General features: G+C 35.8%; 1 protein-coding gene across 2 annotated transcripts in view; it reads right to left on the reverse strand.

Moving 5' to 3' along the window:
- Positions 1–27047, reverse strand: part of LOC150082290 (endoplasmic reticulum lectin 1-like) — a 163643-nt gene that overhangs the window by 72440 nt on the left and 64156 nt on the right. For both annotated transcript variants that reach the window (XM_090380106.1, XM_090380107.1), the window contains exons 5-6: positions 15409–15486; positions 2615–2672 (exon numbers count right to left, since the gene is read on the reverse strand). In XM_090380106.1, the coding sequence (XP_090236232.1) occupies positions 2615–2672; positions 15409–15486 (136 nt within the window). The remainder of the gene's footprint in view (positions 1–2614; positions 2673–15408; positions 15487–27047) is intronic.

Genomic DNA, 27047 nt, shown 5'->3' on the forward strand with positions numbered 1-27047 from the left:
CTAAAAGAAAACTTTCTATATCCAGTCTATAATTTTGTCTCTTAGTCTGAATTTATTACCCACTGGTTCTGGTGTCACTTGCCACCATGAAAGTTTCACCTTCATTCATTCAAAAAGTGCTCCCTCCCAGTCTTATAATGTCATTCAGATCCAGTTTAAGGTACCTAAATTTCCCAAGTTCTGTAGCCCACATATTCAAAATTCTTCTCACAAGTCTTTTTTTGCTGATTTTGGTAGGTGTGCTGTCCATCTTTAATCCTTTTCAAGAAGCTATATATATTATTATTTTTTTTTCAGGTCACTTTCAAACCCAGGCATACTATTCCAAGTGTACCCCTTAAATGCCTTATACAATGCAGTTATAGCCTCCCTATCACTACAAGCAATTGTTTAATAAATCACTGGCAGCTAACCATAAGCTCCTCCTTGCTGCTGGTTTGCAATACACAAAATTTCATATCCTACTGCACTGTGATCCCTAAATTTCTTTCTTCCTCTACTGTTTTTAATTTATCATCAGGTACCTCCTTATGGATTGCTTGTATCTAGAAATGAGGTCTACTTCATTTATGTTCGTTTCTTTCACTGTCACTCAACCCTCTCGGCCTATTTTTTTTTCTTGGTATTTCCCAATGGTTCCCATTTGAGTATGTTTTTTGGCCATCTTTCTTCTTCCATTTTTTTCACATGCCCAGCCCAATCTTTTATTTTTAATTTTTCCATTAACTGGCTCCATCATTTCCATTTATTTTAAGACCTTGTCATTTCATATAAGTTAGTGCAACAGCATCATAAGTTAGTGCAACAGTAATGCTTACCCAGTAGAGAAGACTATTATTACTTATTCTCAGTGGATGGTACCACCACCCAGATGACCATTTCAAGGATATTTGGCCCCTAATTAGTGAGTTGGTAGGTACCCCAATGGTATAACAGCTGACAAGTTGTGAATAACTTTATTTACTTACTTATTTGAGTGGTCAGCTGTTATACCATCAAGTACCTATGTAATGATGTCACTGCACTATTCTGGTTGATTTACTGTGTACAGAAATGATGCTGTCGCATTAACTTATATGAGAGTAAATTCTTGCAGTCAGACTTTTTAGCTCTAAATCCTATATGCATTGACCTTGTAATTTTTAACATTTCCCATTTTTGCTTTCTGACAGAATCTCTTCCACTAAAAAATTTCAACTAAATTTATTTTCCTTGGTAGCGGAGAGTAAATTGACCTATGGGTGTGAAGCATGGACAGTAACTAAAAGATCTGAGAGTAGAATAATCCTAGTAGAAGAAAAAAAGTTTGAATTTTGCAGTATTAAAACATAAATAAAAAATAAATAAAGTGCAGCCATTATCAACCCACTGCAGGATGGAAGCCTCCTCAACAATTCATGTCGAGGGAAATGGACCATAATCTGCCATGCTGGTCCATTGCGGTATTAAAACATAGCTGCTGCTTTCTCAAAGGCTATCCAAGTCATCCTGAACAGGTGTTGCTTGATACTTGTCATTTTACATCTTTAATCACTCTACAGATCATCATAACATCTGCAAATTTTGACTTTATGCTCTGCATTCCTTAAATTAAATGTCAGTGTCATTTAATTTAAGCAAATCAGCAATAATAAAATCATTTAAGAAAATTAATATACTTTTCCATCACATGACCTTAAGTTCAGAATTAAATTAAATAATGAATGTTACTTTTTACAAATAAAATTCATTTCACTAGCACTCTTTTACTTGAAGTTATTTACATTTTTATGGGTTCTCATTTAAAATAATCACCTTTTATTATAGAATGGATTCTTGCTTAAAATCAACTTATCATTTCCTGCTTACAGTGAATGATAAATTTATTGTAGTCATTCATCTGTTCAAGCCTGGAAGTACAATACAAAATGATTATGTAAAAGAAGCTTCCTGTGGTTGGGAATCATAGCAAATACAGTATTTTGCTAAGGCACTATGTAGTTCTAAACCATAGTAATTGGATATCCTATTAATCTATAACTATAAAAAACTATAGAATAATTTAAGAAAAATTTATGTTGGAAACAGTTAAACTGAATGAATAATTCTTAACAATCATGTAGATTTTATTAATTATATATAAAATATAACTCTTAAAAACAAATATAATATAATGGATAAACATAATGAATTAGATACTGATGAAAGTTATGCTACTTATACAATAAATAAAAATAAATAAAAACCGTTAAATTGGAAAAAACATTCAACATAAAAATCAAATTAATGTGATAAACTGGTCTTGGACAGTATGTTTTTTCATCCTATCTGAGAGGGTTTTTTCATATACATGATTCCGATTTGGGCAATCACGGATAATCATGACTGTCTATAAAGCAACTAGGATTTTAATATTGGTATTTGATATTTATAATTTAAAAGATATGTAAATAAGGATTTAAACTTAACTCCTTTCCTGAGAATAAAATGTTGTTAGTAAAAAAAAAAAAAAAAAAAAAAGTTGAGCTCTATTACACTAATAAGCAAGGACAGTTGTCCTTCCCTTTATTTATTGCTATCAATTCAAAGTACTATGGAAGTCTTTATGAAAAAACTAAAAAAACTTCTGCCTTACCCTGAATATCAAATTTTGACTTATCATATTTTCCAAGAATATATTCTTGAGTAGTTCGCTAAAGAAAAATAAAATCACAATAAAATTTTAAATAATATTAACAAAATTCTTCACACAAATTTTTTTTAAATATTTTAATTTTAAAACTATTTGAAAAATATAAATACTTTTTTTGTTAAAATATACTTTGCAATAGACAAGGGGTGACCAAAACTAATTAAGCCAAAAGAGTTTTTTTTTCTCACTCATGTGACATTGCATATGAAATATAATGTTGTGAGGCAAAAATTTAAATATTATTGTTATTTTTGGTGTTTGGGGACATCAGAAATTTAGAACATACTGCTCCATTGTGTATTACATTTGTACAAGCATGTTCACAGGCTGATTTGCACATTGTGTGGGCTGAAAAATCCAGAATAACTCACAGGGAAATCCCTATTCCCTCCACTTGAAATCAACTGCACTGATTGAAGAGACCTTCAGAAATTCCTGCCATCATTAGCAGGATTGAAACAGCTATAAGTGAACATGATAGAAGAGTGCCATGGAGCACAATGTTGACAGAAACATCTGCCTCAACATCTGAAAATGTTGACTGTGACATCCATCTTGTATCTTTTGACAGTGCCAAATGATACAAGGTTGAGAATGGCCACATGTATCTGTACGAGAAAGAGGCTGTACTGGAGAAGATACCATCACCATGGTGTGATCTGAAGTGCCTGGCACCTCCATAGCCAGGTGGGCAGGAGCAGCAGTGCGAAGCACACGCTTCTTGATTAGACCAGGGTTCGAGCCCGTGACCACCAAATACAGAGGACGTGGAAAGGTCAGGGAATGACAACCGCATATCCCCAGAGCAATATGACCTTAGTTGCTGATGCTCCTAAAAACCAAACAACAACTGAAGTGCCTCAAGGACTACTAACACTGACGAGTTGTTGGTGAGCAAAAGATCAGTGTTGGCTGGAAGGTTAGGCTGGTATTCTGGCAGGTAAATGATCACGTTGTGTAAAGTCATTAGTGATTTCAAAAGTCTCAGCACCTTGACCAGCTGGTTCAGCATAGATAAAAAGGTGGAGATTCCAGATGAGATACTCTCTAACAAGAAATACCATAGCAGACCTACACACAAGTACCACCTTTGAAGCCAAAGGAATCATTGAGAGAATAATTAGACAACGGAGATGAGCAGTGGTTGAAACAACCAATATTTGAGATTCTCTCAGAAAAATGTAATAAATTATATTTTAAAGTAGTAGTAGTAGTGGCATGTGATGCAAGAAAGCAAGTGTATTGAGCTTATGCAGCATCAGCCAAAAAAAAAAAATTACAAAACAATCCCCTCTAAATATTTGTCCAGTTCCTCCTTAAATTTATTTAACCTATCAACTTCCACAATGACAGATGTAAGTTTGTTCCAGCAATTAACCACCCACTGACTAAAGGCAAATTTCCACACGTCTATTCTACATCTGTCCTTCCTCAATTTCAATTTATGCTCCCTTAGGTTCATAATCTGAACAAGTGGAAGAATCCCATCAGAATTCAGCGTGCTCAACCCATTCAAGGCCTTATACACCTCAATCAGATCACCTCACAGGTGCTTAGTCTCCAGCTGCTGCAATTTGCAGAATTTAAGCCTCTCCTGGTAAGAGGGTCCCTTCATTCCCCTCACCAATCTTGTTGCCCTTCTCTGTACATACTTGTTAGTTTTGTTATGTTATTTGGTTTTTAGGAGCATTAGCAACTAAGGCCATATTGCTCCAGGATATGCGGTGGTCATTCCCTGACCTTTCCGCATCCTCCGTATTTTGTGGTGACGGGCTCGAACCCCGGTCTAATCAAGAAGCGTGTGCTATGCACTGCTGCTCCTTCCCACCTGGCTACGGAGGCCCCTCTCTGTACATGCTCAAGCAAATCTACATCCTTCCTAAAATGAGGCCTTCAGACCTGCACGCAGTACACAAGGCATGGCCTGACCATTGCCTTATACAAAGAAACAATCACCTCCTTTTTCCTGCTAACAAAATTCCTGTATATCATTGACAACACCCCATGACCTGCCCTGGCAGTCTGTCTGTATTGCTCAGAAAACTTCATATCTGACTGCACAATTACTCCCAGGTCTTTTTCATTTTCTACCACCTTAAGTGTAGCACCACACAGTTGGTACGTTTCTCTGGGATTACTTCTACCCATATGCAGTACTTTGCATTTGTCAAGGTTAAACCTCAGTTGCCACTTCTTAGCCCATCTGCCCAAATTATCTAGATCCTGTTGCAGTAGCACACTGCCATTACTGTCATTAACAACCCTGCCAACTTTTGTATCATCTGCAAACTTCGACATTAAGCCTGATATACCTTTATCAATATCATTGATAAATATACAAAACAACAGTGGACCCAACACCGAACCCTGTGGGATTCCACTAATTAAATTAGTCCACAAAGAGCAGCACCCATTGATTACCACCCTCTGTCTTCTCCCACTCAACCATCCTTTTATCCATTGTAGCAACTTACCCTTGATACCATTCTGCTCCAATTTGTACAGTAGTCTTCCATGTGCAACAGTGTCAAAAGCTTTCCTGAAATTCAAGTATATGATATCAAAATTATTTTTTGCATCCAGTTCCTTTGTAACCACATCATAATAACCAATCAAATTTGTCAGACAAGACTTTCCCTTAACAAACCCGTGCTGTGTCTGAATTATTGCTGTAGTCTTGTCTAGATGATCCTGCAATGCATCTTTAACCAGTGACTCCATTATTTTACCCTGAACAGAAGTTAAGCTAACTGGTCTGTAATTACTCGTGTCACCCTTCGATCCCCCTTTGTGAACTGGGGACACATTTGAACATCTCCAATCCGTGGGGACCTACCCTGAGTCCAAGGATCCTTTCATAATTATAGATAAGGGATTGCTTACTTCCTTTGCTGCCTCCTTTAATATAACTGGATAGATCCCATGCATCCCAGGTGCCTTTCTTATGTTTAACTTCAACAATTTCTCCTCCACTTTGTTCTTTGTTATTACCAAATTATTAAGCACCCTGTTACAATTTGATAACCTTGTGGCATTTTCAAACCTTAATGACTTCTCATGTGTGAATGTAGATGCAAAATACTTATTCAGTTTGTTTGCTATCTGAGCAGGATCATCAACAGTCAAACCATCCATATCAAGTGAACCAATCAGATTCATCCCCTTCCTTTTGGAGTTTATATAAGTAAAGAAATCCTTGCTGTTTTTCTTAGCATCCTTTGCCAAAGATTTCTCGTAATCTGCCTTCGCCTGCGTAACCTCCTTTGTGACTTGATAACAGACTAGCTTATATATATCATGGGCTTCTGTGTCGCCTGATAATTTATATGCATCCCATGCATTTTTCTTCTCTGCCACAAGTTTCATTAGTTTTTTTGACAACCATTTAGGCCTAAACCTTGAACAATATTTCTTAACAGGTATGAAATGTTTAGTAGCTTCCACTATTAATTCCTTGAATGCTTCCCACTTAGAATTTGCTGTTGGTAACATCATCAGTTGGTCCCACTGTACAGAATTTAAAAACTGTCTGAGACCAGTTTTTAAATTGCAAATACTTTGCTTGTTCCCGGCCCCCATGCCAGTTTTGTTCTATTACACAGTATTCAAAATCTTTACATCCCACAATCTTGTGAAGTTGACTATAGTGCACCATGCTAACTTACATGAATTGACTACCACCGCCCAAGCAAATTCAAAGTAACCTTCACAAGAAAATTCTCTTAAAAAATGAAAATAACCCTTACACTTGTAAGCAGTGCTGTAGTCGTAAAATTAGAAGAAGGTACACTCCATAAATGTTAGAAAAGCAGAGAGTATACTGTGCATATTAATCGAATTCCAGATGGTATACAGTGTGCGCGTGTATGTGTGTATTAAATGTAATTTAAAGTCAAAGTTACAGTTGATGGAAAGAATAAAAATAAAAAATAAATAAACAAGGTATGACAAATGCACCAAAATGTGCAAAGCAGCAGTAAAGAATGCTAAGGCATATAAGCATGTAAAAATAGATAAGTCTGATAAAGTGTGCATAGATGGAGGTGAAAATTACACAAAATGCCAAGGACTAGCAGGGTAAAGATAGGACTTGAAGAGGAAAGTGTCAAGGACTAGAAGGGGAAAAAAGAAGTATTTTAAGGTAAAAATAAGGAAAAGGCTAAAAAAATATAATTAAGTGTTGGAATTTTGTGGAAAATGAGAAGAATTAAAATAGGGAGAGGTATTAAATTAAGGATGGGGAAGGGATAAAGGTGTAGTTAAATAAAGATGAAAACAGCAATAGAATGAAGACAGTTGGAACGTTCGTACCACCCTCGTATTACACTAATAGATCTATAAACGGGAAGAAAGGTAGTAATAAAAAGTAGAAAGATAAAAAGTTATTAAAACATACTGAGCTAGCTGGAGTTGTAAAGCCCAGCCTTTTAATAAAGGCTCTGGCTATAGACTATAAAGTAACTCGAATAAATAACACTTCTCCACTGGTGAAGTGTTATTTATTCGAGGTAGTACAATACCATGGCAACTTGTTGTGAAGGCAATCACAATATGAGATATAACCAAAACGATGCCAATTTAATTAATTAATTTAACTACTTTGGTAGATAGCTATGTTAAAATGATGCATTTGCTGTTATTTTGTTGTTATTTGGTTTTTAGGAGCATTAGCAACTAAGGCCATATTGCTCCGGGATATGCGGTGGCCATTCCCTGACCTTTCCGCATCCTCCGTATTTGGTGGTGACGGGCTCGAACCCCGGTCTAATCAAGAAGCGTGTACTGATGCATTTGCACTAACCTACATATTAGGCTCTGGCTATGTAAGTATTAGTATAAAAAGGAGATGAATACCAAATGCATGTACAACAGGGAAAAAGCAGGCAATAAAATATGTAAGTCAAAACAGGCCTAGAAACAAACCAAAACCAAAAGTATAATAAGAAAGGGGAACGATACCTGGAGTTTTCAAGTAATACGTAGGGGAAGGAAAACGGTGAGAAAATGAAGCGCACATATTTAGTAGAGTAGATGAATGTATCAAAAGCATAACTACATTAATTACTTAGCTACAAGATAAAGCAATTTATAGCAGCATAACGAACTTAATAGAGAGCTGTGAAGAAATGGAAGTGAAGAAATGTGAAACAAGAAATGTGAAGAATTGAACAAATAAGAGCATAGAGACCAATATAAAATCAAAAGATATTCAAAAATAAAAGAGTATTGAACATAGCCATAATAAAATGAATAGAAAGTAGACCAAGTGATATGACTACTGTATACTTAGCAAAAAAGTATGTTGCGTAATCCTAGTATATAAATTGCGATTATACCAATTAGGGGGTATAGCTTACACACAGAAATTTTTAATATCCAGGAAATGAGTAATTATATATGTAAGCATAAGTAGCAGGAAATATGCAAAGAACAACATAAAATCCTGAGATGGAGAAGCCAGATTAAGACTTAAGAATTATAACCTGTAGTCCAAAATGGAGTGAAACAAAACTGAAGTAATATCAGTAATCATTTCTGTAAAAATAAATAAATCTATTGTTGATAGAGGAGCATAAATCCAAAAGTGGTGAATCCAAAGGTGAAATGGGGGTAATAAGAATTCATAGGAGGATTTTAATGAGGAAATCTAGTTTAAATCCAGTGATGAAAGAATAGGAAATAAATCCAAGGATGCATATAACTAGATGACTGGAGACACAATGGTGTGGTAATTAGGCATCAAATCCTAAAGAGACTGTAGAAAATAAAAATTTATACAAAAATTATTTTAATATAAATAAAGAGTCACAAAGATCCATGGAGTTGTTACCTTAAAGTAGCTTTAATACTTAAAAGATCCAAGATCTAAAAAATGGAATATACCTACAGATAAAATCCGTGCCTGAAAACAAAAATGAAATATCAATAGAGTCTCAATGTGGGAAGTAAATTATCAGTAATTTCATGAAGGATTGTTAAAACATATATCAAATGAATACATGATATATGTATTCACATTTGAATACATATATCAATAGATATGTATTCAAATGAATGAATACTTAAAAAGTATTCATTAATTTGAATACATGAAATGAATACTTAAAAAAGTAGAAATTTAGTGAGTAAAGAAACAAAGTAATCATTCCAATGAAAAAAAATTCCATAGGAAATTATGTATAATCATGTAATTTTCACCTCCATCTATCCAAACTTTATCAGACTTATCTATTTTTACATGCTTATATATATATATATATATACAGGCACTCCTCGACTTACATACTTAATCTTTTTTTTTCCATGTACATAAGTCCGTTTTGTATGTAAGTCCAACTTCTGTCTTGTAGATACAAAATACATGTACAGTAATACCCCGAAGTTATGCGATAGGTCGGTCCGACGAAAATCGCGTAAGTCGAATTCGCGTAAGTCGGGGTACAACTTTGCATATAAATACATATAAATTTTGCTTAATTGGGACCAAGGACTAACAAAAACACTAGTTTAGAAGAAAAATATTAATAAAATTGCAGTTCTTTATACATATTAATACAAAATATGTATTAAAAAAAACAAATGACTTACGTAAAAAGTTATTTCGATGTCGATGGTTTCATAAAATCTAACAAATTTGTCTGACGACACAGCGCGTTCTTTTTTTCACGCAGAATTTCTTCGTAGCAAGCTAATAATTTTTTTATTCCTTGCTTTGTAGCTATAACGCGTTCTTCGTTGGAGTCTATGTTTTCTAAAAATTTTAAGCCCTTTACAATTGAGCCCTTTTCAATTTTCAACCTGTCAAGTTTGCAATTGTCATGTGCTTTTCGCCGTTGCTTCATTTAGGCCTGTAGCACGTGCAATATCACATGGTTTTTCATTTCGCTCAAAGCGTTTCACAATTTCATATTTTTTCTCTATCGACAGAGGTGGACTGGCCATAAGCCTTACCGGGGAAACCCCGGTGGGCCAGTGTGATTTTGGCCATAAACCATAATATGAGGCCACTATAAATTTTCCAGGGTAAGAATTTTTGACCCAGTCCGCCTCTGTTTATCGATAATTGCTTTTCTTTTTCTCTCTGAATCTGCAGTGTCTTCACCAGGATGCTTCCTTTTCACACCTTTTAATTAAGTATTTTACTCATTTTTAGGGAATAAAGCACAATTACAAAACGAGGAGGCACGCTTGATACGCATAAACAAAGCTGCGCGCATGTAGCAACTGAATAAACAACACCATAAAGGCAGAGATACACTATTAACACCTCACATTTCTAGGGGTTACTACCATAAAACAATAAAAATCCAGTTGCGTTTCTGCTAGTGAAATCTGTTTTAAACTGGTAGTAAACTCGATCTAATTGCATTTGCGATTATACCGATAGCTGGAATTGTGTTGGTTTTTACGTTATTATGGTGAAATGTGTTTCCCCTTCACTGATATAAAACACATAAAAGCAGCAAAGTTGAATTTTGTTCATCTTTCGCTCTCATTCTCCGCCGTCGCACCGTATATCGATAACATATGAAAAACGACCTTGAAGATAGTGGGCGGCAGCGTTGCCAAACGAAAAAAATCAAGAACCGCGTAACTCAGAGTTCGCGTAAGTCGGGGTAGCGTAAGTCGGGGTATTACTGTATAGTACAGTATAACACACTGAAATTATAACCCCCAACAAACTTCATCATCATTTACAGCATTTTGAAATTTGTAACTGAGTTAAATGATACTGGAAAAACATACAATGAATAATAATGTAGAGTACAGTATTTATTCAAAACTAATTTAATCTAAATATGATATGTAATTTAAATTAATCTACGATCAAATCACTTTACAATGGACTCTCCAAAATAAAATACCGTTCACTATACGATATGTAGTAAGGAGAAATATTATCCACAGGCTATAAAAGTAAAGATTAATATTATAGGAGAAATATTATCCACAAGCTGTAAAAGTAAAGATATAGAACAGAAATTTACACTTTACTTCCTACAATTAACAAAATTAAATAATGCGTGAAAATTGAAAGAATATTTCCCACGGGTTAGCAAAATAAAAATAAATTTATGCTTACGTACATAATTAATACTGTAACTAATTGATATTTTTGTTCACTGACATTTTTTTTGGTTGTAAAATTTAAAACAGTAAGAAAATAAGCAATCAATAACAAAGAACATGGCACGCACAAATTGCAATTAACACAATACGTGCAAGTGAGACATGGAGTAACAACTTTACGAAGCTCAAAAAATAGGAATGAAGAGAAGATTCCGAAAATTTATTAATGTGTTTTATATGATGGAAGATTTCAGTGAAGGGGAACTCATTTCACCATAATACCATAACATAAAAATCCACAGAATTCCAGCTATTGGTATCATCGCAAATGCAATAGGATCGAGTTTACTACCCATTTTTAATACATTGCACTAACAGAAAAGCCCAATAAACTGGAAACTGCTAATTGTTTTATGGTACTGACCTCCAGAAAAATATCATGAAGGCATTTAAAGTTGATTCTTATAACCAAACATAACAGCTTTGTGCTTTGTACGTATCTGCGAGTTGTATGTAAGTAGAGGAGTGCCTGTACACACACACACACTTTCTTATTTATATATATTAAAAATAAAAATAATATAGCTATAAGTATTGCCTAAGAATCAAATTCTAATAAATTTATTTTTTAATTTCCAGTAAATATTTTAATAATATTTGTTTTTACAAGTCTTTCAACTGTTATTTATTGTTTGTTATTTGGTTTTTAGGAGCATTAGCAACTGAGGCCATATTGCTCTGGGATATGCGTGGTCATTCCCTGACCTTTCCGCATCCTCCGTATTTGGTGGTGACGGGCTCGAACCCTGGTCTAATCAAGAAGCCTGTGCTACGCACTGCTGCTCCTTCCCACCTGGCTACGGAGGTGCCCTAGTCTTTCAAAAACCAGAAGGTATACACTATTCACCTAAAAAAAATCCAGAGGGTATATACAGCATATACCCTCCACTACAGCCCTGCTTGTAAGTATACTTGAAATTGACTTATATATTTCTTTTAGCAACAAACATAATTACAATAAACAATACAGAAAAAACTATTTCATAACCACTAACAATGGTGGTGCACTAAACCACACCTGAGTTGTCAATTATACAAGAATTGAAATTAAGATATAAAAAGTTATATCTTTATTAATAAAATAGGTAAACATATATTATTTCATAAGTTATGACATAATAAATCCAGGAAACAAAAAAACTTTATGTATTACTTGTGTTTTCTTCTTGACATTTTGTAATGTCAAGAAGAAAACACAAGTAATATATAAAGTTTTTTTGTGCTTTATTCACTTAATATGATGAGTGATATCACTTTTCTTGCTATGAGACATATTAATATTAGCATCATAATATTAAAATAATACATAGTATATACATGCATATATGTTTCTAAATTCATGATTTTATTTTAAATTTGACTGCTAAGGTACCTTGGTGTTTAAGTAACAGAATTCAGAGTTATACTCTGAATCTCCCAAGGTTTTTGCATTTTGTACTCTGATCCAAGCCCGAGGTGGGATTCGAACATGCGACCTTTGGGTTGCCAGGAAGGCGCTTTACCCACCCCGGCTAGCCCGGTCGACAATATGTGTGATATCTATGCCTTGTCTTTCCAGTGTACGAAACACTGCCTTATGTTGTATGGAGTCAACTGCCTTTTCATAATCCACAAATGCCAGGCATACTGGTGTTTTATATTCATTTGCTTTCTCCATTAGCTGTGATATTAAATGAAAGCTGATCCATAGTTGAGAATCCTGTCCTAAAGTCAGCTTGCTCTTTCGGTTGATTCTCATCAAGTATTCTTTCTTTCTATTTGGAATAGGCCCATATCCTGTATTATATGCTATCAAATATAGTTACTTTATCTCTGTTATCAGTTTTTTGTATTACAATTTCATTTCCTTTACTTAGTCTTTTGTTAGCTTGTATTTGATTTTCATTTAGATCGGATCTGCATTTTAATTCTGAATTAAGGACAATGTTCAACTGCTGAAACACAAGTTGTTTTTCTGGGTTATTATTTAATATTAACGCAATTTCAACTATGGCTTTTTTAACTAAATAAAACTTTTGTTGTATTAAATATCCTAGAACAAACCTCAAAGGTTCCAGTTTAGAATCTTTAAACTGTTTTGAAAACAAATTTATACTATTCATTAGAGGTGGTTTGCTAGAGCTCCATACTAGACTATTACATGTTTTCTGCTGAAATTAGAAATCTTTTCTATTGTTCTCATGTAAATAATTTCAAATGAATAAAGTACAAAAAGATGTGGCTTGATTACTGCTACAAGAGTGATAGGCAGGTATTATATGAGGGCTGTTCCGAAAATATGTGGACTGCCAACACTGCTTCGTTGCTATGGAAACGAGGGACAAGTTTGCAGTCTAGGAATGTTTCCCCACCTTTTCTTAGTTAGTTTGTGCAAGCGTATCATGTAGTATTCATTTCTGTGTTCATTATAACAGTTTATGTGAAGTGTGAAGTTTATGTGAAATATCTTTCTCATGGAAGATGAGAAAGATATTTCGTTAATTATTAGACAAATAATCACAACTGAATTTTTTGTAAAGTTACGCAAAAGTGGTCAGAATGTGTTTGAGATGTTTCAAAAAGCATACAGTGAAGAAGCCTTGGGCAGAACAGCCGTATTTATACGGTGGAAGCATTTTAAGGACAGAAAAAAAAAAAAAAAAAAAGCGCTTACGAGATGAACAAATAAGCAGGCATCCATCAACCTCAGTGAACAATGAAAACATTGAGGAAGCCCAAACGTTACTGAAAGAAAATAGACATTTATCAATTCGTGATCTGGCAGTTCAGTTGAATGGTGGTGTAGCAAGATGTCACGAAATTGTAAAGACGCACCATAACATGTCACGTGTTTGCGCAAGATGGGTACCATGCGATCTTACCACAGAATAAAAAGAATGCTGCATTGAACTTTGTCAAGCCTTTATTGACAAGGTGAAAGAACAGTCCTACTTTTTGAATAAAATAATTATGTGTGATGAGTCCTGGATTAAACATTTTGATCCAGAGTCCAAACAGCAGTCAAGCATATGGAAACATGACAATTCACCACCTCCAAAAAAATTGAGTTTTTGGTTCATTCAAAAAAATTGATGTTGATTTTGTTTTTTGACACCCGGGGAATAATACTACAGCACTGGGTTCCTGAGAAACAAACTGTAAATGGATAATATTATGCTAACATGAGAGTTCACCTCAAAGGAGCAATTCACAAAAAAAAAAAGCCTGGAACTGCTTAATCAAGAATAGTTTCTTCTTCAAGATAATGCTAGGCCACATGTCGCACAACCAGAAATGCAAGCTTTAGCAAAAATTGGTGGTCAACCACTAGACCACCCTCCATACAGCCCAGACCTCACACCATGCAATTTCTTGGGCTTTCCTGAGCCTCAAAAAAGAGTTGAGAGGAAAAAAATTTAACACAAATGAAGAAGTTAAATCTGCCACATCCACTATCCTGCAATGCCTTTCAGAAAGTGGGCTGCAGCACGTGTTTCAGAAGCTAGTGAACCACCGTAAAAGGTGTATAGCATGTGAAGGACACTATTTCAAAAAGCAGACCTATACCAACCTCCCAAGTGACTCAGACTCAGAGCAATGATCTCAGTCCGCGTATTTTCTGAACAGCCCTCATATATTGGGTTTCACCTACAGTTTCAACTCTTTATGCTTATGCTAATGTTGTGGTAAGTTCTAGGTTTTAGTGTTACTACTTTTTTTTACTTTTATGGTATTTTGGCAGCATAATTTCTGCAGCCATTCAAATAGCCACTCAGATAAGCTTTCTTGCTTATCTGACTAAATTACAAAATGCTGTTTGTTTATCATGATATCTCAGCAGCAATCTGAAGAATATGGTATTCATGGCTAATATTTCTTCATTTTTCATTCTTTCTTCTGCTTATTGCACGTGTGATATTTCACAATTGTCTAATTATCTAATTGTGATATTTCACAATTAGACCTTGACTGATTCAGAAGGTCCTAGTCTTGGCAGTTCTGTAGCTGGCAAAATTTGTATTTTAATTTTTAGCCAAGATGGGCAATATTATTTTTATTTTCCCTCCATGTTATTAATTTAATTACTTTAATGTGATTAAATTAATAAAGCAATACTTTTGATTTAAATTACTTTTCCATTTTTTTTTACTTCTTGAGATTCCTGTGCTTTTCACATGCATTTTTCTGTTAAATTATGTTTTATTACAAGCTATTTTATGTTAAGCTAGTCTCTTCAGTAGCTTTATTTTTAATCTTTTGTTCTAAATATTCTGGTTTTTGCCTGTTCTTTTGGATTCTTAATTTTAATTATATTTTTTAAAGTTGAAATGGCTAGTATTTTGAGTAATAATTCACAAAGCTGAAATAAAAATCTCCTCTTAGCACACATACACTAAAAAATTGAAATTTATGTTTTAGTCCTGTTTAGCATTTATTTCAAGAATTTCAGTATCTCAAGTGCAGTCTTTCTACAATCATTTTATGTATATAAATTTTTTTTAAATGCTAACTATAACAACACAGGAAAATACTGAAATTGCAATAATTTAGATTTATTTAGAAATATAAACTCCTTTAATTCATTTATGAACTTTTAATGATATAAATAGAACTGAAAATATAAATACCCCTTGCACAGTGCTCTCCTCATGATACTGCCTAAGGAATCTACCATGACACAATTCATACGTCCAGTACTGCTCTAGCTTAAAAAAAAAATAATAAACCTATATATATATATATATATATATTTTTTTTTTTTTTTTTTTTTTGTTGAATGAACATGCATCAACATTAATGAATAATAAAAATATGCCTCGGAGGATACCAAAGTTGATGTAACCTAAGGGCCTCCATACATTTGGCAAAAATGTGAATATGAATGCATAAAAGATTAATGAATAGATAATCGATTATACTTAGAAAAGCACTTTAAAAGCCATAACAAACAATTATAGTAAAGCAAACGTAATAAAACTAGGTGATGGTGAAGTAGTGCAAACAGCTATGTACTGCAGAATATGGAAATTTGCACATGTGCAAATAGCTATTGCTAAGTTTCACTATGCCTAAGCTTAATATTTAAAATACTGGACTATATTCACAAACAGTAATATTTTACCATGGCCAACACAGGGGTTGCCATTTTCCAAGCTTTCAGTCTTCTTTAGATGTTGCTTATACTGAATCTACACTTCCATTTCTTTTTCTTCTATAGTGGAGTCCATGTGGTTTTTGGCTTGCACAAAAGTCAACTAATAACCTTTTATTTTAACTTGGAAGTTTATATCATCCATTCTCTGTCAAGTCAACAATAATCAATGGGCATTATGCATATCTTTTATAATATATTTAAAAAAAGTTTATAAATTTAAAACTATATTAATCTTAACCTTTAGGCCCTATTAATATACAGGCAGTTCTCGCTTTACGAGTTCCTGGGTTTACGAGTTTTTTCCCCCAAGTATCAAGTATCAACAAAATTGAAAATATGAACATTAATTGCAAAAAATGAATGTTAAACATTCATAAATACTGCATTCCAAACCACATGCGTAGCTATACAATACAGTGTTTTTTTTGTTTTGTTATGTAAACCCCAAACACGAGAGGTATTAGAATCTATGGTACTTAGTACCATGCTTGGGTTGGAGGTTGAGAAGACGAAAGAAGATATTTGTTGACATTAGACTTGAACCTCTGTAGACTATAATTTTCAGGAAATACGTATGAAGGAAGGTTGTTCCAGAAAACAGCAGTTGAATGAACAAAAGAGGAAGATGAAAAGTTGGTTCTGTGAGTTTGAAGTTGGACAGTAAATGGATGTTGGCTGGTGGCGGCACGTGTTCGGACTGTTTTGAAAGAGAGAGAGGGAATTATAGAAGCCAATTCAGAAGAACAGAGCCCATGGAAATAGCTGTAAAAGAAGCATGCAGCAGAAACAGTACGGCTATGAGAAGAGTGGAGAGACTCTGTTAGAAATGAATCATTAATTAACCTAACTGCCCTCTTCTGAATAGAATCAAGAAGCCTGAGAGATTTTGGAGGCACCACCCAAGATGTGGAAACAATATTCCATGGTAGGGCGGATTTGCGATTTGTACAGAGTGAACAGCTGTTTGGAAGAAAAGTAACGCCAAGAGCAAAAGAGAAAACCAAGTTTTTTAGATGCAGAGGAAGCAATATTTGTAATGTGCTTGTGCCAAGAGAGATTAGAAGTCAGAGTAATCTCCAAAAGAGATATATCGTCTGCCTAGAAATCGGAGTGTCACCAAAGATAAGCACAGGAGCAGAAGAATGCTTTTTGCGAAATATAAGACAAGATTGAGTTTTAGAAGGATTGAAATCAACTAAGTTGTCTTCCCTCCAGTGGAGGGAAGACAACTTAGCTGATCCATCACTTTGTAAGATTGATCCCAAATACTTGAATTTATCGACTTGTTTGATTTTAAAACCTGCAATATTTAGAATGTGTTCTGGTCCTGAAGACAACATTTCAGTCTTGCTAAAATTAATTTTTAGACCCCATTGTTTATATTCCTCAAACAATTGATGACATGCATACTTTGCATCTTCTAAGTCTTGTGTTATCACCACCTGATCGTCTGAAAAAGTAAATTGTGAATATAGGTGTTCTTATTAATCGGCAATCCCATTTTATTGCATTTTTTTGACCAGGATCTTAGGCAGATGTTGATATAAATTTTGAAAAGTGTTGGTGACAAGCAACAACCTTGTAATAAGCCTTTTGAAGTGTGGAATTCAGGTGACAAAGCTGATCCATTTTAATTCTGCATCTATTATTCTTGTAAATTGCCTTAATAATGCTAATCAGTTGTCCATCAATATTTGCCTCTTTCAGTGCTTCCCATAAGTTTTCTTGGAACACTGTCATATGCCTTTTCAAGGTCAATGAAAATCATAAAGATTTTTTTTTTTACCTTTTGATTGGCATTTTTCAAGGATCTGTCATACTGTTGAGATATGGTCTATACATGACCTCCCAGCTGAAAAACCACTTTGTTCTTCTGATATCTCGATTCAGGCTTCTAAATGGTTCCTGATCCATTTTCCAAGGATCTTTAACAGCGGATTCAGGATGCATATTCCTCTGTAATTTGAACAGCTTTTCTGATTGCCCTTCTTATAAATTGATGTAATATATCCTATTATCATTTCTTTCGGTATTTCTTCTCCTCTCAATATACTATTTAACAGTTTTTGTATCAGAACAGCCACTCCTCTTGCTCCATATTTCAGAAGTTCCGTGTAAACTCCTCCAGGTCCAGGTGATTTGCCATTCCTTCTTTCCTTTAGCAGGAGTTCCACTTCACTAACAGAAATTTTTAAGCCCGAGTCTTCTACACCAAAATCCTCCATCGTCTTGATCTCTTCCCGGTGTTCTTTTAAAAGTCCTTCATAGTACTCCGTACAGCCTTTCAAAGGTATTAATTGCAAACCAGCGTTGTATTTATTCTGTTTTCTCAAGTCTTTAAGGGCCTTCCATGATTCCGCTGATTGCTTGAAGCCCAATTTGCTATTAATAGTTGTGCATTTCCTTTCCCATTCTTCATTTTTGGCTTCTACTACCAACCAATTGGCTATTTTCTTCTTTTCAACATAAATGTTCCTATATGCATCATTCCTATCACCCAGCCATTTCTTATATGCAAGTTTCTTTTCCTCTACAGCAGCTCTTACTTTCTCTGTAATCCAGGTCCGCACATATTTTCTTAATCCAGTGCCACCTCAGTGTTGTTTTAACAAGAAAATGGTCAGATCCACATTCGGCTCCTCTATAAACTCTGACATCTTTCAATACGTATGTCCCTGAATGTTTTGAAATAATGTAATCTATAACTGATCTAATTTGTCTTGTCTCCTGTGATCAAGTATAATTATGGATATCCTTGTGTTGGAAAAATGTGTTGTTTATTCTCAAGTCGAACTGTTCACAAAGATTTGTGAACAGTTCGACTTGTTCCTCTCTTTCTCTCCAAATCTTCCAATAACTTTGCTATTTTGTTAAGTTCCTACTCTTGCATTGAAATCTCCCATTAGAAATATCTCTTTGTTATTAGGGAATTTTTCTATTAGTTCTCTCAGATCCTCCCAATTCATCCTTCAAGGTATCGGCGGTGTCATTAGTCGGGGCATATATTCCGAAAATACATATTTCTCTCCCATACATTGTCAGTTCCAATGAGATCATTCTTTCATTAATAAATTGCCAGTTTTTCATGTTGTGTCTCAATTTCTTTTTAACAGCAATAGAAACTCCTGCTCTTGCTCTTTCACTCTTATCGACTCTAGTCTAACATAAGATACTATATATATATATATATAGGTAAAACTGTAAAAATAATATGTTTAATAGTAAAAATAAAGAAAGAAAGAGATGATCACGAATGCATGTGGCTGCATAAGCAATATCCAACAAATACACATTGCAAAATATAAAGGCAATATGAAAAAAAAAGCGGAAGACAAGCAAAGAAATGGAAGACGAGTGGAAGGAATGTATATCTAAAAATTTTGGAAAAAAAAAAAACTTTTTGGAAAATTTTAGACAAATACAAAGTTATAAGCCAATAAATAATAAATTTAAACTGACTTCACCTCACCACTCCACTCTAAATTTATTATTTATTGGCTTATAGCTTTCTCTGTATTTGTCCCATACTTAATATTTTTCAAAATTTTTAGATACACATTCCTTCCATTTCTACTTCTGTCTGTTATTTATTTGTTTCTTTGCTCCTTTCCATTTCTTTCTTTTTTTTTCATATTGCCTCTACACACACACACACACACACATATATATATATACAGGGTGATTCAGGAGGAATAGTAAATATTTTGGGAGGTTATAGTATTGATTATTCTGAGTAAAAAAGTTCATATAAACGTGTCCACTTCTCATTGGGAAACAGAGATACAGCTGTTTGAAACTTGCACACACAGCTTTCTGAATCAGATGTGACCAAGAAGCAGTTATAACCTGATGCTGTTTGGTGTAATATATTTATAAATTTAAATAATAAAGTGTTGTTAATAATAAAGTGTTGTTAAATAATAAAGTTAAATAATAATAAAAATAATAAAGTAATAAATAAAGAAGTGTTGTTAAGAATGCCGCACATCTTCACACATGCTGGATATGCCGATATGGTGTTTGTCTATGGTTTTTGCGGTGGAAGTGCTACTGCTGCATATAGAGAATACCGTCGATGGTTTCCTAACCGCAGAATACCTGATTCAAGAGTGCTTACACCAAACTGCATGAGACTGGTACAGTTCCCAGTGCTCATATTTCTTCTGAACGTGCAAATGGACAAAATGTGGATGAAATAGAACACATTCTTCAGTCGGTAGAATGTAGTCCTGTTTTGTTATCAGTGTACTAAATATATAAATCATGAATTATTACTACTTTTGTTATTTTATTAATCACAACAGAAGGATGAGATAATTTTATATTTCAACTGCTATTTAAAATCTAGGAGGAAGTATGTGAAGTGTATTACAAAAATGTGGACTGCATACTCTGAGGTATTGCTATTTGTTTATTTTATTAAATCACAAAATGTAATTAGGAAATGACATTACATGGTGATTTTCCATGAAATACTCTCTCTAAATAAACATTATTATACCATGTGAGTTTTTTAAAAAGTTAGTTTACTTAGCATTATTGTTTAAATGTACCATACAGTTAGGTAATGTTTCAGAAATCTTGCTGGAATGCATCATCAGACTATACTTGGCTGTACCATTAACAGCATCTTGCTTGCTGAATGACTGTCTCCTTCATTCAGAAGAATGATTCAATTATTTGAAATGGCAGTACTTGTATATCACTTCCCAGATTTTCTAAAATTTGGAAAAAATTTTTTTTGAAAAGTAACAACTCCCAAAAGTGGATAGCATTATCTGCTGTAGAAATTGCAGTAAGTTCTTCAAACTTTCCTTTTAATATAGTATTACAGTTTAATTCAATAAATTCCAACCACTGGCATCCACTGTTTACTTTCTCTTTGGACAGAGAAAATGGACTTTTTAGTGGACACAATAGACATTTCTCTCCTGAATTAATTCCCTCCAGAACATATTGCAATAAAGTACCACTTCTTTCTCTGATGTTTTTATAGTGTTCTTTGAATTCTCAAAGAAACAAAGTACGTGTTCTAATTGCATTTACATTCATAATATGACTAGATCGTATGTATAGCTTAGCTTAATTTTCAGCACTCACCTCATGGCGTCTTTAACTGGGTAGTTGTTGCTGTTAATGGCGAAATTGAATCCGTATTCTAGACTGGCAAGTTCGTTAGGGGAAAATGTTTGTGTGGAGATGTTAACAACTGAGTTTGTGGGGAGTTTTTTGTGTTTCCTAGTGAGCGTATCCCATTTCTTGGAGTGCTTTTGGGTAATCTGATTTAAAGTTGCTTGAATTTGTGTGTTGTTCTGTTGTACGTAATCGTACCGTTCGTAATCGAAAATTAAGCTAAGCTATACATACGATCTAGTTATCACATTACAGCACATAAGGACTCCTTAAAATATCAAGAGTCAAGATTCATAATATGACTGAGATTTAAAAAATTTCCATAAGATTTTTTTTTAAAGTTCCTTTTATTAATATTTAGTAAATTTTGCAATGGTTGTTACAAGATCTGCCTTGAACAGTTCGTCAGTGGGTACTATGACCCATATGGAAATAGCTGATGGTGATTTCTGGATGGGTCATGATTTTATCCTTTGCAGAACCTGTGGCATGTATTCCAAGGTCAACCTAGATAATCATAGCTCACTTGGAGATTCTTTTCTTTGTCACTGTAGTAAGGAATGTACCGACTTTAAGTTAAAATTAGGTGCATTGCTAGAACAATTTGAGTCACTGAAAAAACGGGTGCTTGCCCTTCAGAATAATGTAACTGGGAGCTCGTCAGGGACTCAAGACTCTAGTAACCTACCAAGTGATGCACTCCCGATTCAGGCCCAAGAATAGAAGAACCAAGTGCAAACTACTCTGATTCAAAAGAACTTAGTTCTATTAGGAGGCGCCATTGTCAGGGAAATGGGAAATATTTTTTGTAATAAGGATAGGTGGACTAGAACATCTGCCTAGTATGTATGTCTGCCAGAAGCAACTATTAATGTCACCAACAAACTGTCAGATTTTAAGGGAGGTAAAGAGAATGTCCTTATTCATGTGGGAACTAATGACATTAGGCATACATGATCTCACGATTTGTTAGACAAATATAGGACCATGCTGAAGAAATGCCGCAAGTTAGGTCACAATATCTATGTGTCTGCAATTCTGCCCAGGCATGATAGGAGGGATTATACGCTGAAAGCCTTATGGATTAACTCAAGAATTGAAGGACTCTGCAAGGCATTTGGGAGGAAATTTCTATCAGTGTACTAAATATATAAATCATGAATTATTACTATTTTTGTTATTTTATTAATCACAACAGAAGAATGAGATACTTTTATATTTTAATTGCTATTTAAAATCCAGGAGTAAGTATGCGAAGTGTATTACAAAAATGTGGACTTGGCCCACACTTGTAGGTAGAAGGAATCTGTTTTGTAGATATGGGATAAATTTAAATAAAGGTGGTGCAAAAGTTTCTGCTAGTATTATTGAGGATACCTTAAAGGTTCAGTAGCAGGGAAACTGGTACTTTGGGGGGACAAGGGTAATACAGATATACGTTTATCTGATGGCATTGGTCAAAGTAACGCTTGCAAATACCTCAAGGGTTGGTTTTTTTTACCGCAAAAGAACATATTGCGTACTAACAGTGCAGTAGGCACTGATGATGACCGAGAGAACTGAGCGTTGTACGGTGTCCAAGATCTTTTTGTTAACCACTTTTGTGGCTCTATGGAACCACATGGGTGAAGCATATGTAATCGCCGGAGTGAAGAAGGCTTTATAGTACAGTGTTAGTGTGCGTTTTTTGAGTCCCCAGTCCTTTCTTGTTATTCTGACTATTAATCCGGGATATCTTCTTATTTTTTCTCTCAAGTATTTGAGATGAGGGTGGAAGGACAGGTTGGTGTCTAGAATAATACCTAGATGCTTCAGTTCGGCGACTAGTTTGATTGTCTGGCTAGGGATTTTAATTTTGGTGGTCTTCTTAAGTTTAGACTGCCTTTCAACAGGATAGATTTAGTTTTTGTAATTGATATTTTTAAGAAGTAGACAGTGGCCCACTCTTGAAGGAGTTTTAAGTGCTTGGTTTGCTTGGACTTCCATTTGTGCTCAGCTTTCAGCAGCGACTGTGAGTATTAGATCATCTGCAAAGGCCTGGGAGTTAACTTCCCCCAGGTCCAGGGTCAGGAATTCGTCTAGGATCATATTCCAGAGCAGTGGCCCTAGAACTGAACCCTGGGGGCAGCCCCTGTAGAGCGATCTGGTCAACTTATTATATGGTGCTATTACCTGGATTTCTCTGTTGGTCAAGTAGCATTCCATAATTTTGTACAAATTCACAGGTGTGTTTGCTCTTCTCCGTCTAGCTAGGACGCTTGGCCACCAAATGGCGTCGAACACCCTAGCAAAATCGACTGAGATGGCAAGGAAAAATTTTTTGTCACCCCTGCTGCTGCTCTCAAAAGGCCACTGAGGGCTTCGATGGGCGAAGTTCCTTGCTTGAATCCATATTGTGTTGGCATGCTTAGTCCAGCTGTTTCGTATTGGTGAGTTATTCTTTTACCTATCAGCCTTTCGAATAGCTTACTTGCCACTGGGAGCAGGGCAATTGGCCAATTGTTCTGGAGGCTTTGAAGGATTCTTGGGTATGAGCTTCACGGTTGCAAGTTTCCAGTCGGCTGAATAAGTTCCTGTTTTTAGGCATGCGTTGTATAATCTAAGGAGCAGTTCCGGGGTGGTGTCTATCACCTTTTTTTATAATTTCTGGCTCCAGAAGATATGGGCCAGGACATTTTCTATTCCTTATGAGGGCCACAGTGGTATGCAATTGCTAAGGTGAAGGGCTGTTCTCTTTGCTGTGTTTTGTATGCTTCATTTTCTCTAATTAACTGTACCTGTTCTGTTAAGGTTGGGACAGCTGGTTCATGATATATCTGGTTGAGTATGTTATTGATAGACTGTTCCCAGGTGGTGGCTAGTGTGCCCTGCAGGGTTCAAGTTGCATTTATGATTTCTCTTCTGGGGTGTTTGCTAGTAACAACTTTGTAGACTACTCCCCAGAGATTGGCATTTCCAGCTGTGTTGACCAGGTGCTCCCAGGCCTTCCGCTTGCTTTTGCATATCAGGTCTGTGTAGCTGTTTCTAACAATATTGTATCTTTCCCTTAACGGTCTTACTTCTGGCTCCAGCCAGATACGTCTTGCCCTTTGAAACTTTTCTTGCCTTTATGACCTGCTTTCTTAATGTTTCAATTTCTCGGGTCCATCAGGGGACTGCGCCCGGAGTTGGAATCTTCCTCTTCATTGCTGTTTCACTAGTGTTTGTGATACTTTTTGTGACCCTCCTCTGAATCTCATTTGGATCAAGTCGTTGGTGAGCCTCCATCCAATGCCCCGCCAACTGGCACAACAGCCTCCCAAAGAGTTCCCAGTCAGCCTTGTTAACTGCAAAATGATACATTATGTGTTTGCCTACTGGAGTTCTGCTAACTGTCCGGTTGATTTGGTAGGTAAGCACTCTGAGGTCTGACGTCGTCCAGGAGTCTTGGATTGCCCAGTCCACACGTCCGGCCACATAGGTGGTTGCCAAGGAAACATCTATTGTGGTCTCCCACATAGTGTTACAGAAGGTTGGTAAGCGGCATGGTTGATTTAATACTACCATAGGAGAATTTATCAGGAACTCCTCGAGTAGCCGCCCATTATGTGTCCCTATCCTATCTGATGTTTCCTTGGCCCTTTCTTCTGGAACGTTGTTCTGGACGAATTTCTGGCCTTGGATCTGGGCCCCGTGGAAAGCCTGGCCTTTGCAGATGATATGATTTTCCTTGTAGTAGTAGTAGTAGTAGTAGTAGTAGTGGCATGTGATGCAAGAAAGCAAGTGTATGAGCTTATACAGCATCAGCCAAAAAAAAAAAAAAAAAAAATCACACCATTCCCTCCAAATGCCTGTCCAGTTTCTCCTTAAATTTATTCAACCTATCAACTTCCACAACGACAGATGGAAGTTTGTTCCAGCAATTAACCACCCGCTGGCTAAACGCAAATTTCCGCACATCATTCATGCATTAAGAATCTGCAGATAAATGAACCACTAGGTGGCAGTGATCACAGTGTGCTGAAGTGGGATTTACTCAAAGAGGTAACTACCATTAGGGGTAAAGGGAAGGGTTATTGCTTCCGTAAAGGCGACTACGATGGACTGAGACAGTATTTAAATTCTATACAGTGGGACCAACTGATGATGTTACCAACAGCAAATTCAAAATGGGAAGCATTCAAAGAACTCATCTTGGAAGCTACCAGGCTTTACATACCAACTAAGAAATATTGTTCAAGGTTTAGGCCAAAATGGATGTCAGATGAACTAATGAGGCATATGGCAGAGAAGAAAAATGCATGGGATACATACAAATTAACACATGACACAGAAGCCTATGATAGATACAAGTTGATATGCAACCAAGTTACAAAGGAGGTTAGGCAGGCGAAGGCAGATTACGAGAAATCCTTGGCAAGGGATGCAAAGAAAAACAGCAAAGAGTTCTTTACTTATGTAAACTCTAGAAGGAAGGGGATGAATCACATTGGTCCACTTGATATTGATGGGTCAAGTGTTGATGATCCTGCTCAGGTAGCTAACAAACTAAATGAATATTTTGCATCGACATTCACACATGAGGAGTTATTCAGCGAGGGGAATGCCAGAGGTGTATTCAACTCTAGCAGTAAGCTACAGAATCGTGAAATAACTGGGAGTAAAGTGGAGGAGAAACTGTTGAAGTTAAACACAAGAAAGGCACCCGGGGCGGATGGGATCTATCCAGTTATATTAAAGGAGGCAGCAAAGGAAGTAAGCAAACCCTTAGCCATAATTATGAGAGCTTCCTTGGACTCAGGGGAGGTACCCATAGACTGGAAATGTGTAAATGTGACCCCAATTCACAAAGGAGGATCAAAGGCTGACACAAGTAATTATAGACCTGTGAGCTTAACTTCTGTTCCAGGAAAATTAATGGAGGCACTGGTTAAAGAAGCACTGCAGGATCATTTAGACAAGACTTCAGTTATAGCTCAGACACAGCATGGTTTTGTTAAGGGGAAGTCATGCCTGACCAACTTGATTGGATACTATGATGCAGTCACAAAAGAACTGGATGCAGGGAATAACTTTGATATTATATACTTGGATCTTAGAAAGGCTTTTGATACTGTTGCACATGGAAGACTGCTACACAAATTGGAGCAGTGTGACATTGGAGGCAAATTGCTGCTAAGGATAAAGGGGTGGTTGAGGGGGAGAAGACAGAGAGTGGTAATCAATGGACACTGCTCATCGTGGACTGATGTTATTAGTGGAGTCCCTCAGGGCTCAGTGTTGGGTCCATTATTGTTTTCTGTATTTATAAATGATATTGATGATGGTATATCGGGCTTAATGTCCAAGTTTGCAGACGATACAAAGGTTGGCAGGGTTGTCAAGGACACTACTGACACTATGCTGCTGCAACAGGATCTGGAAAGGTTGAGCAGATGGGCTGAGAGGTGGCAAATGAAGTTTAACATTGACAAATGTAAAGTACTACACATGGGAAACAGCAACCCCAGAGCAACGTATCAACTCTGTGGTACTACACTGACAGTGGTAGAGAATGAAAGGGACTTGGGGGTGGTTGTGCAGGCAGATATGAAGTTCTCTGAGCAGTGCAGACGGGCTGCAAGAGTAGCTCTCATGGTGTATTGTCAATGATATACAGGAATTTTTCCAGCAGGGATAAGGAGGTGATTATTCTATTATATAAGGCAATGGTCAGGCCACACCTAGAGTACTGTATACAGGTCTGGAGGCCTCATTTCAAGAAGGATGTGGAGCTGCTGGAACGAGTACAGAGAAGGGCAACAAGATTAGTGAATGGAACAAAGGGGTGCTCTTACGAAGAAAGGCTTAAGTTTTGCAAATTACAGTGTCTGGAGACTAGGCACCAGCGAGGTGATCTGATAGAGGTGTATAAAGCCTTGAATGGTTTAAGCATGCTCAATGCTGATGGGATTCTTCCTCTAGCTCAGAAAAATCACCTAAGAGGTCATAAATTCAAAT

Source organism: Mastigoproctus giganteus, chromosome 8, assembly GCF_048544385.1.
Source record: "Mastigoproctus giganteus isolate SK-2022 chromosome 8, ASM4854438v1, whole genome shotgun sequence".
In the NCBI taxonomy this organism is placed as follows: domain Eukaryota; kingdom Metazoa; phylum Arthropoda; class Arachnida; order Uropygi; family Thelyphonidae; genus Mastigoproctus; species Mastigoproctus giganteus.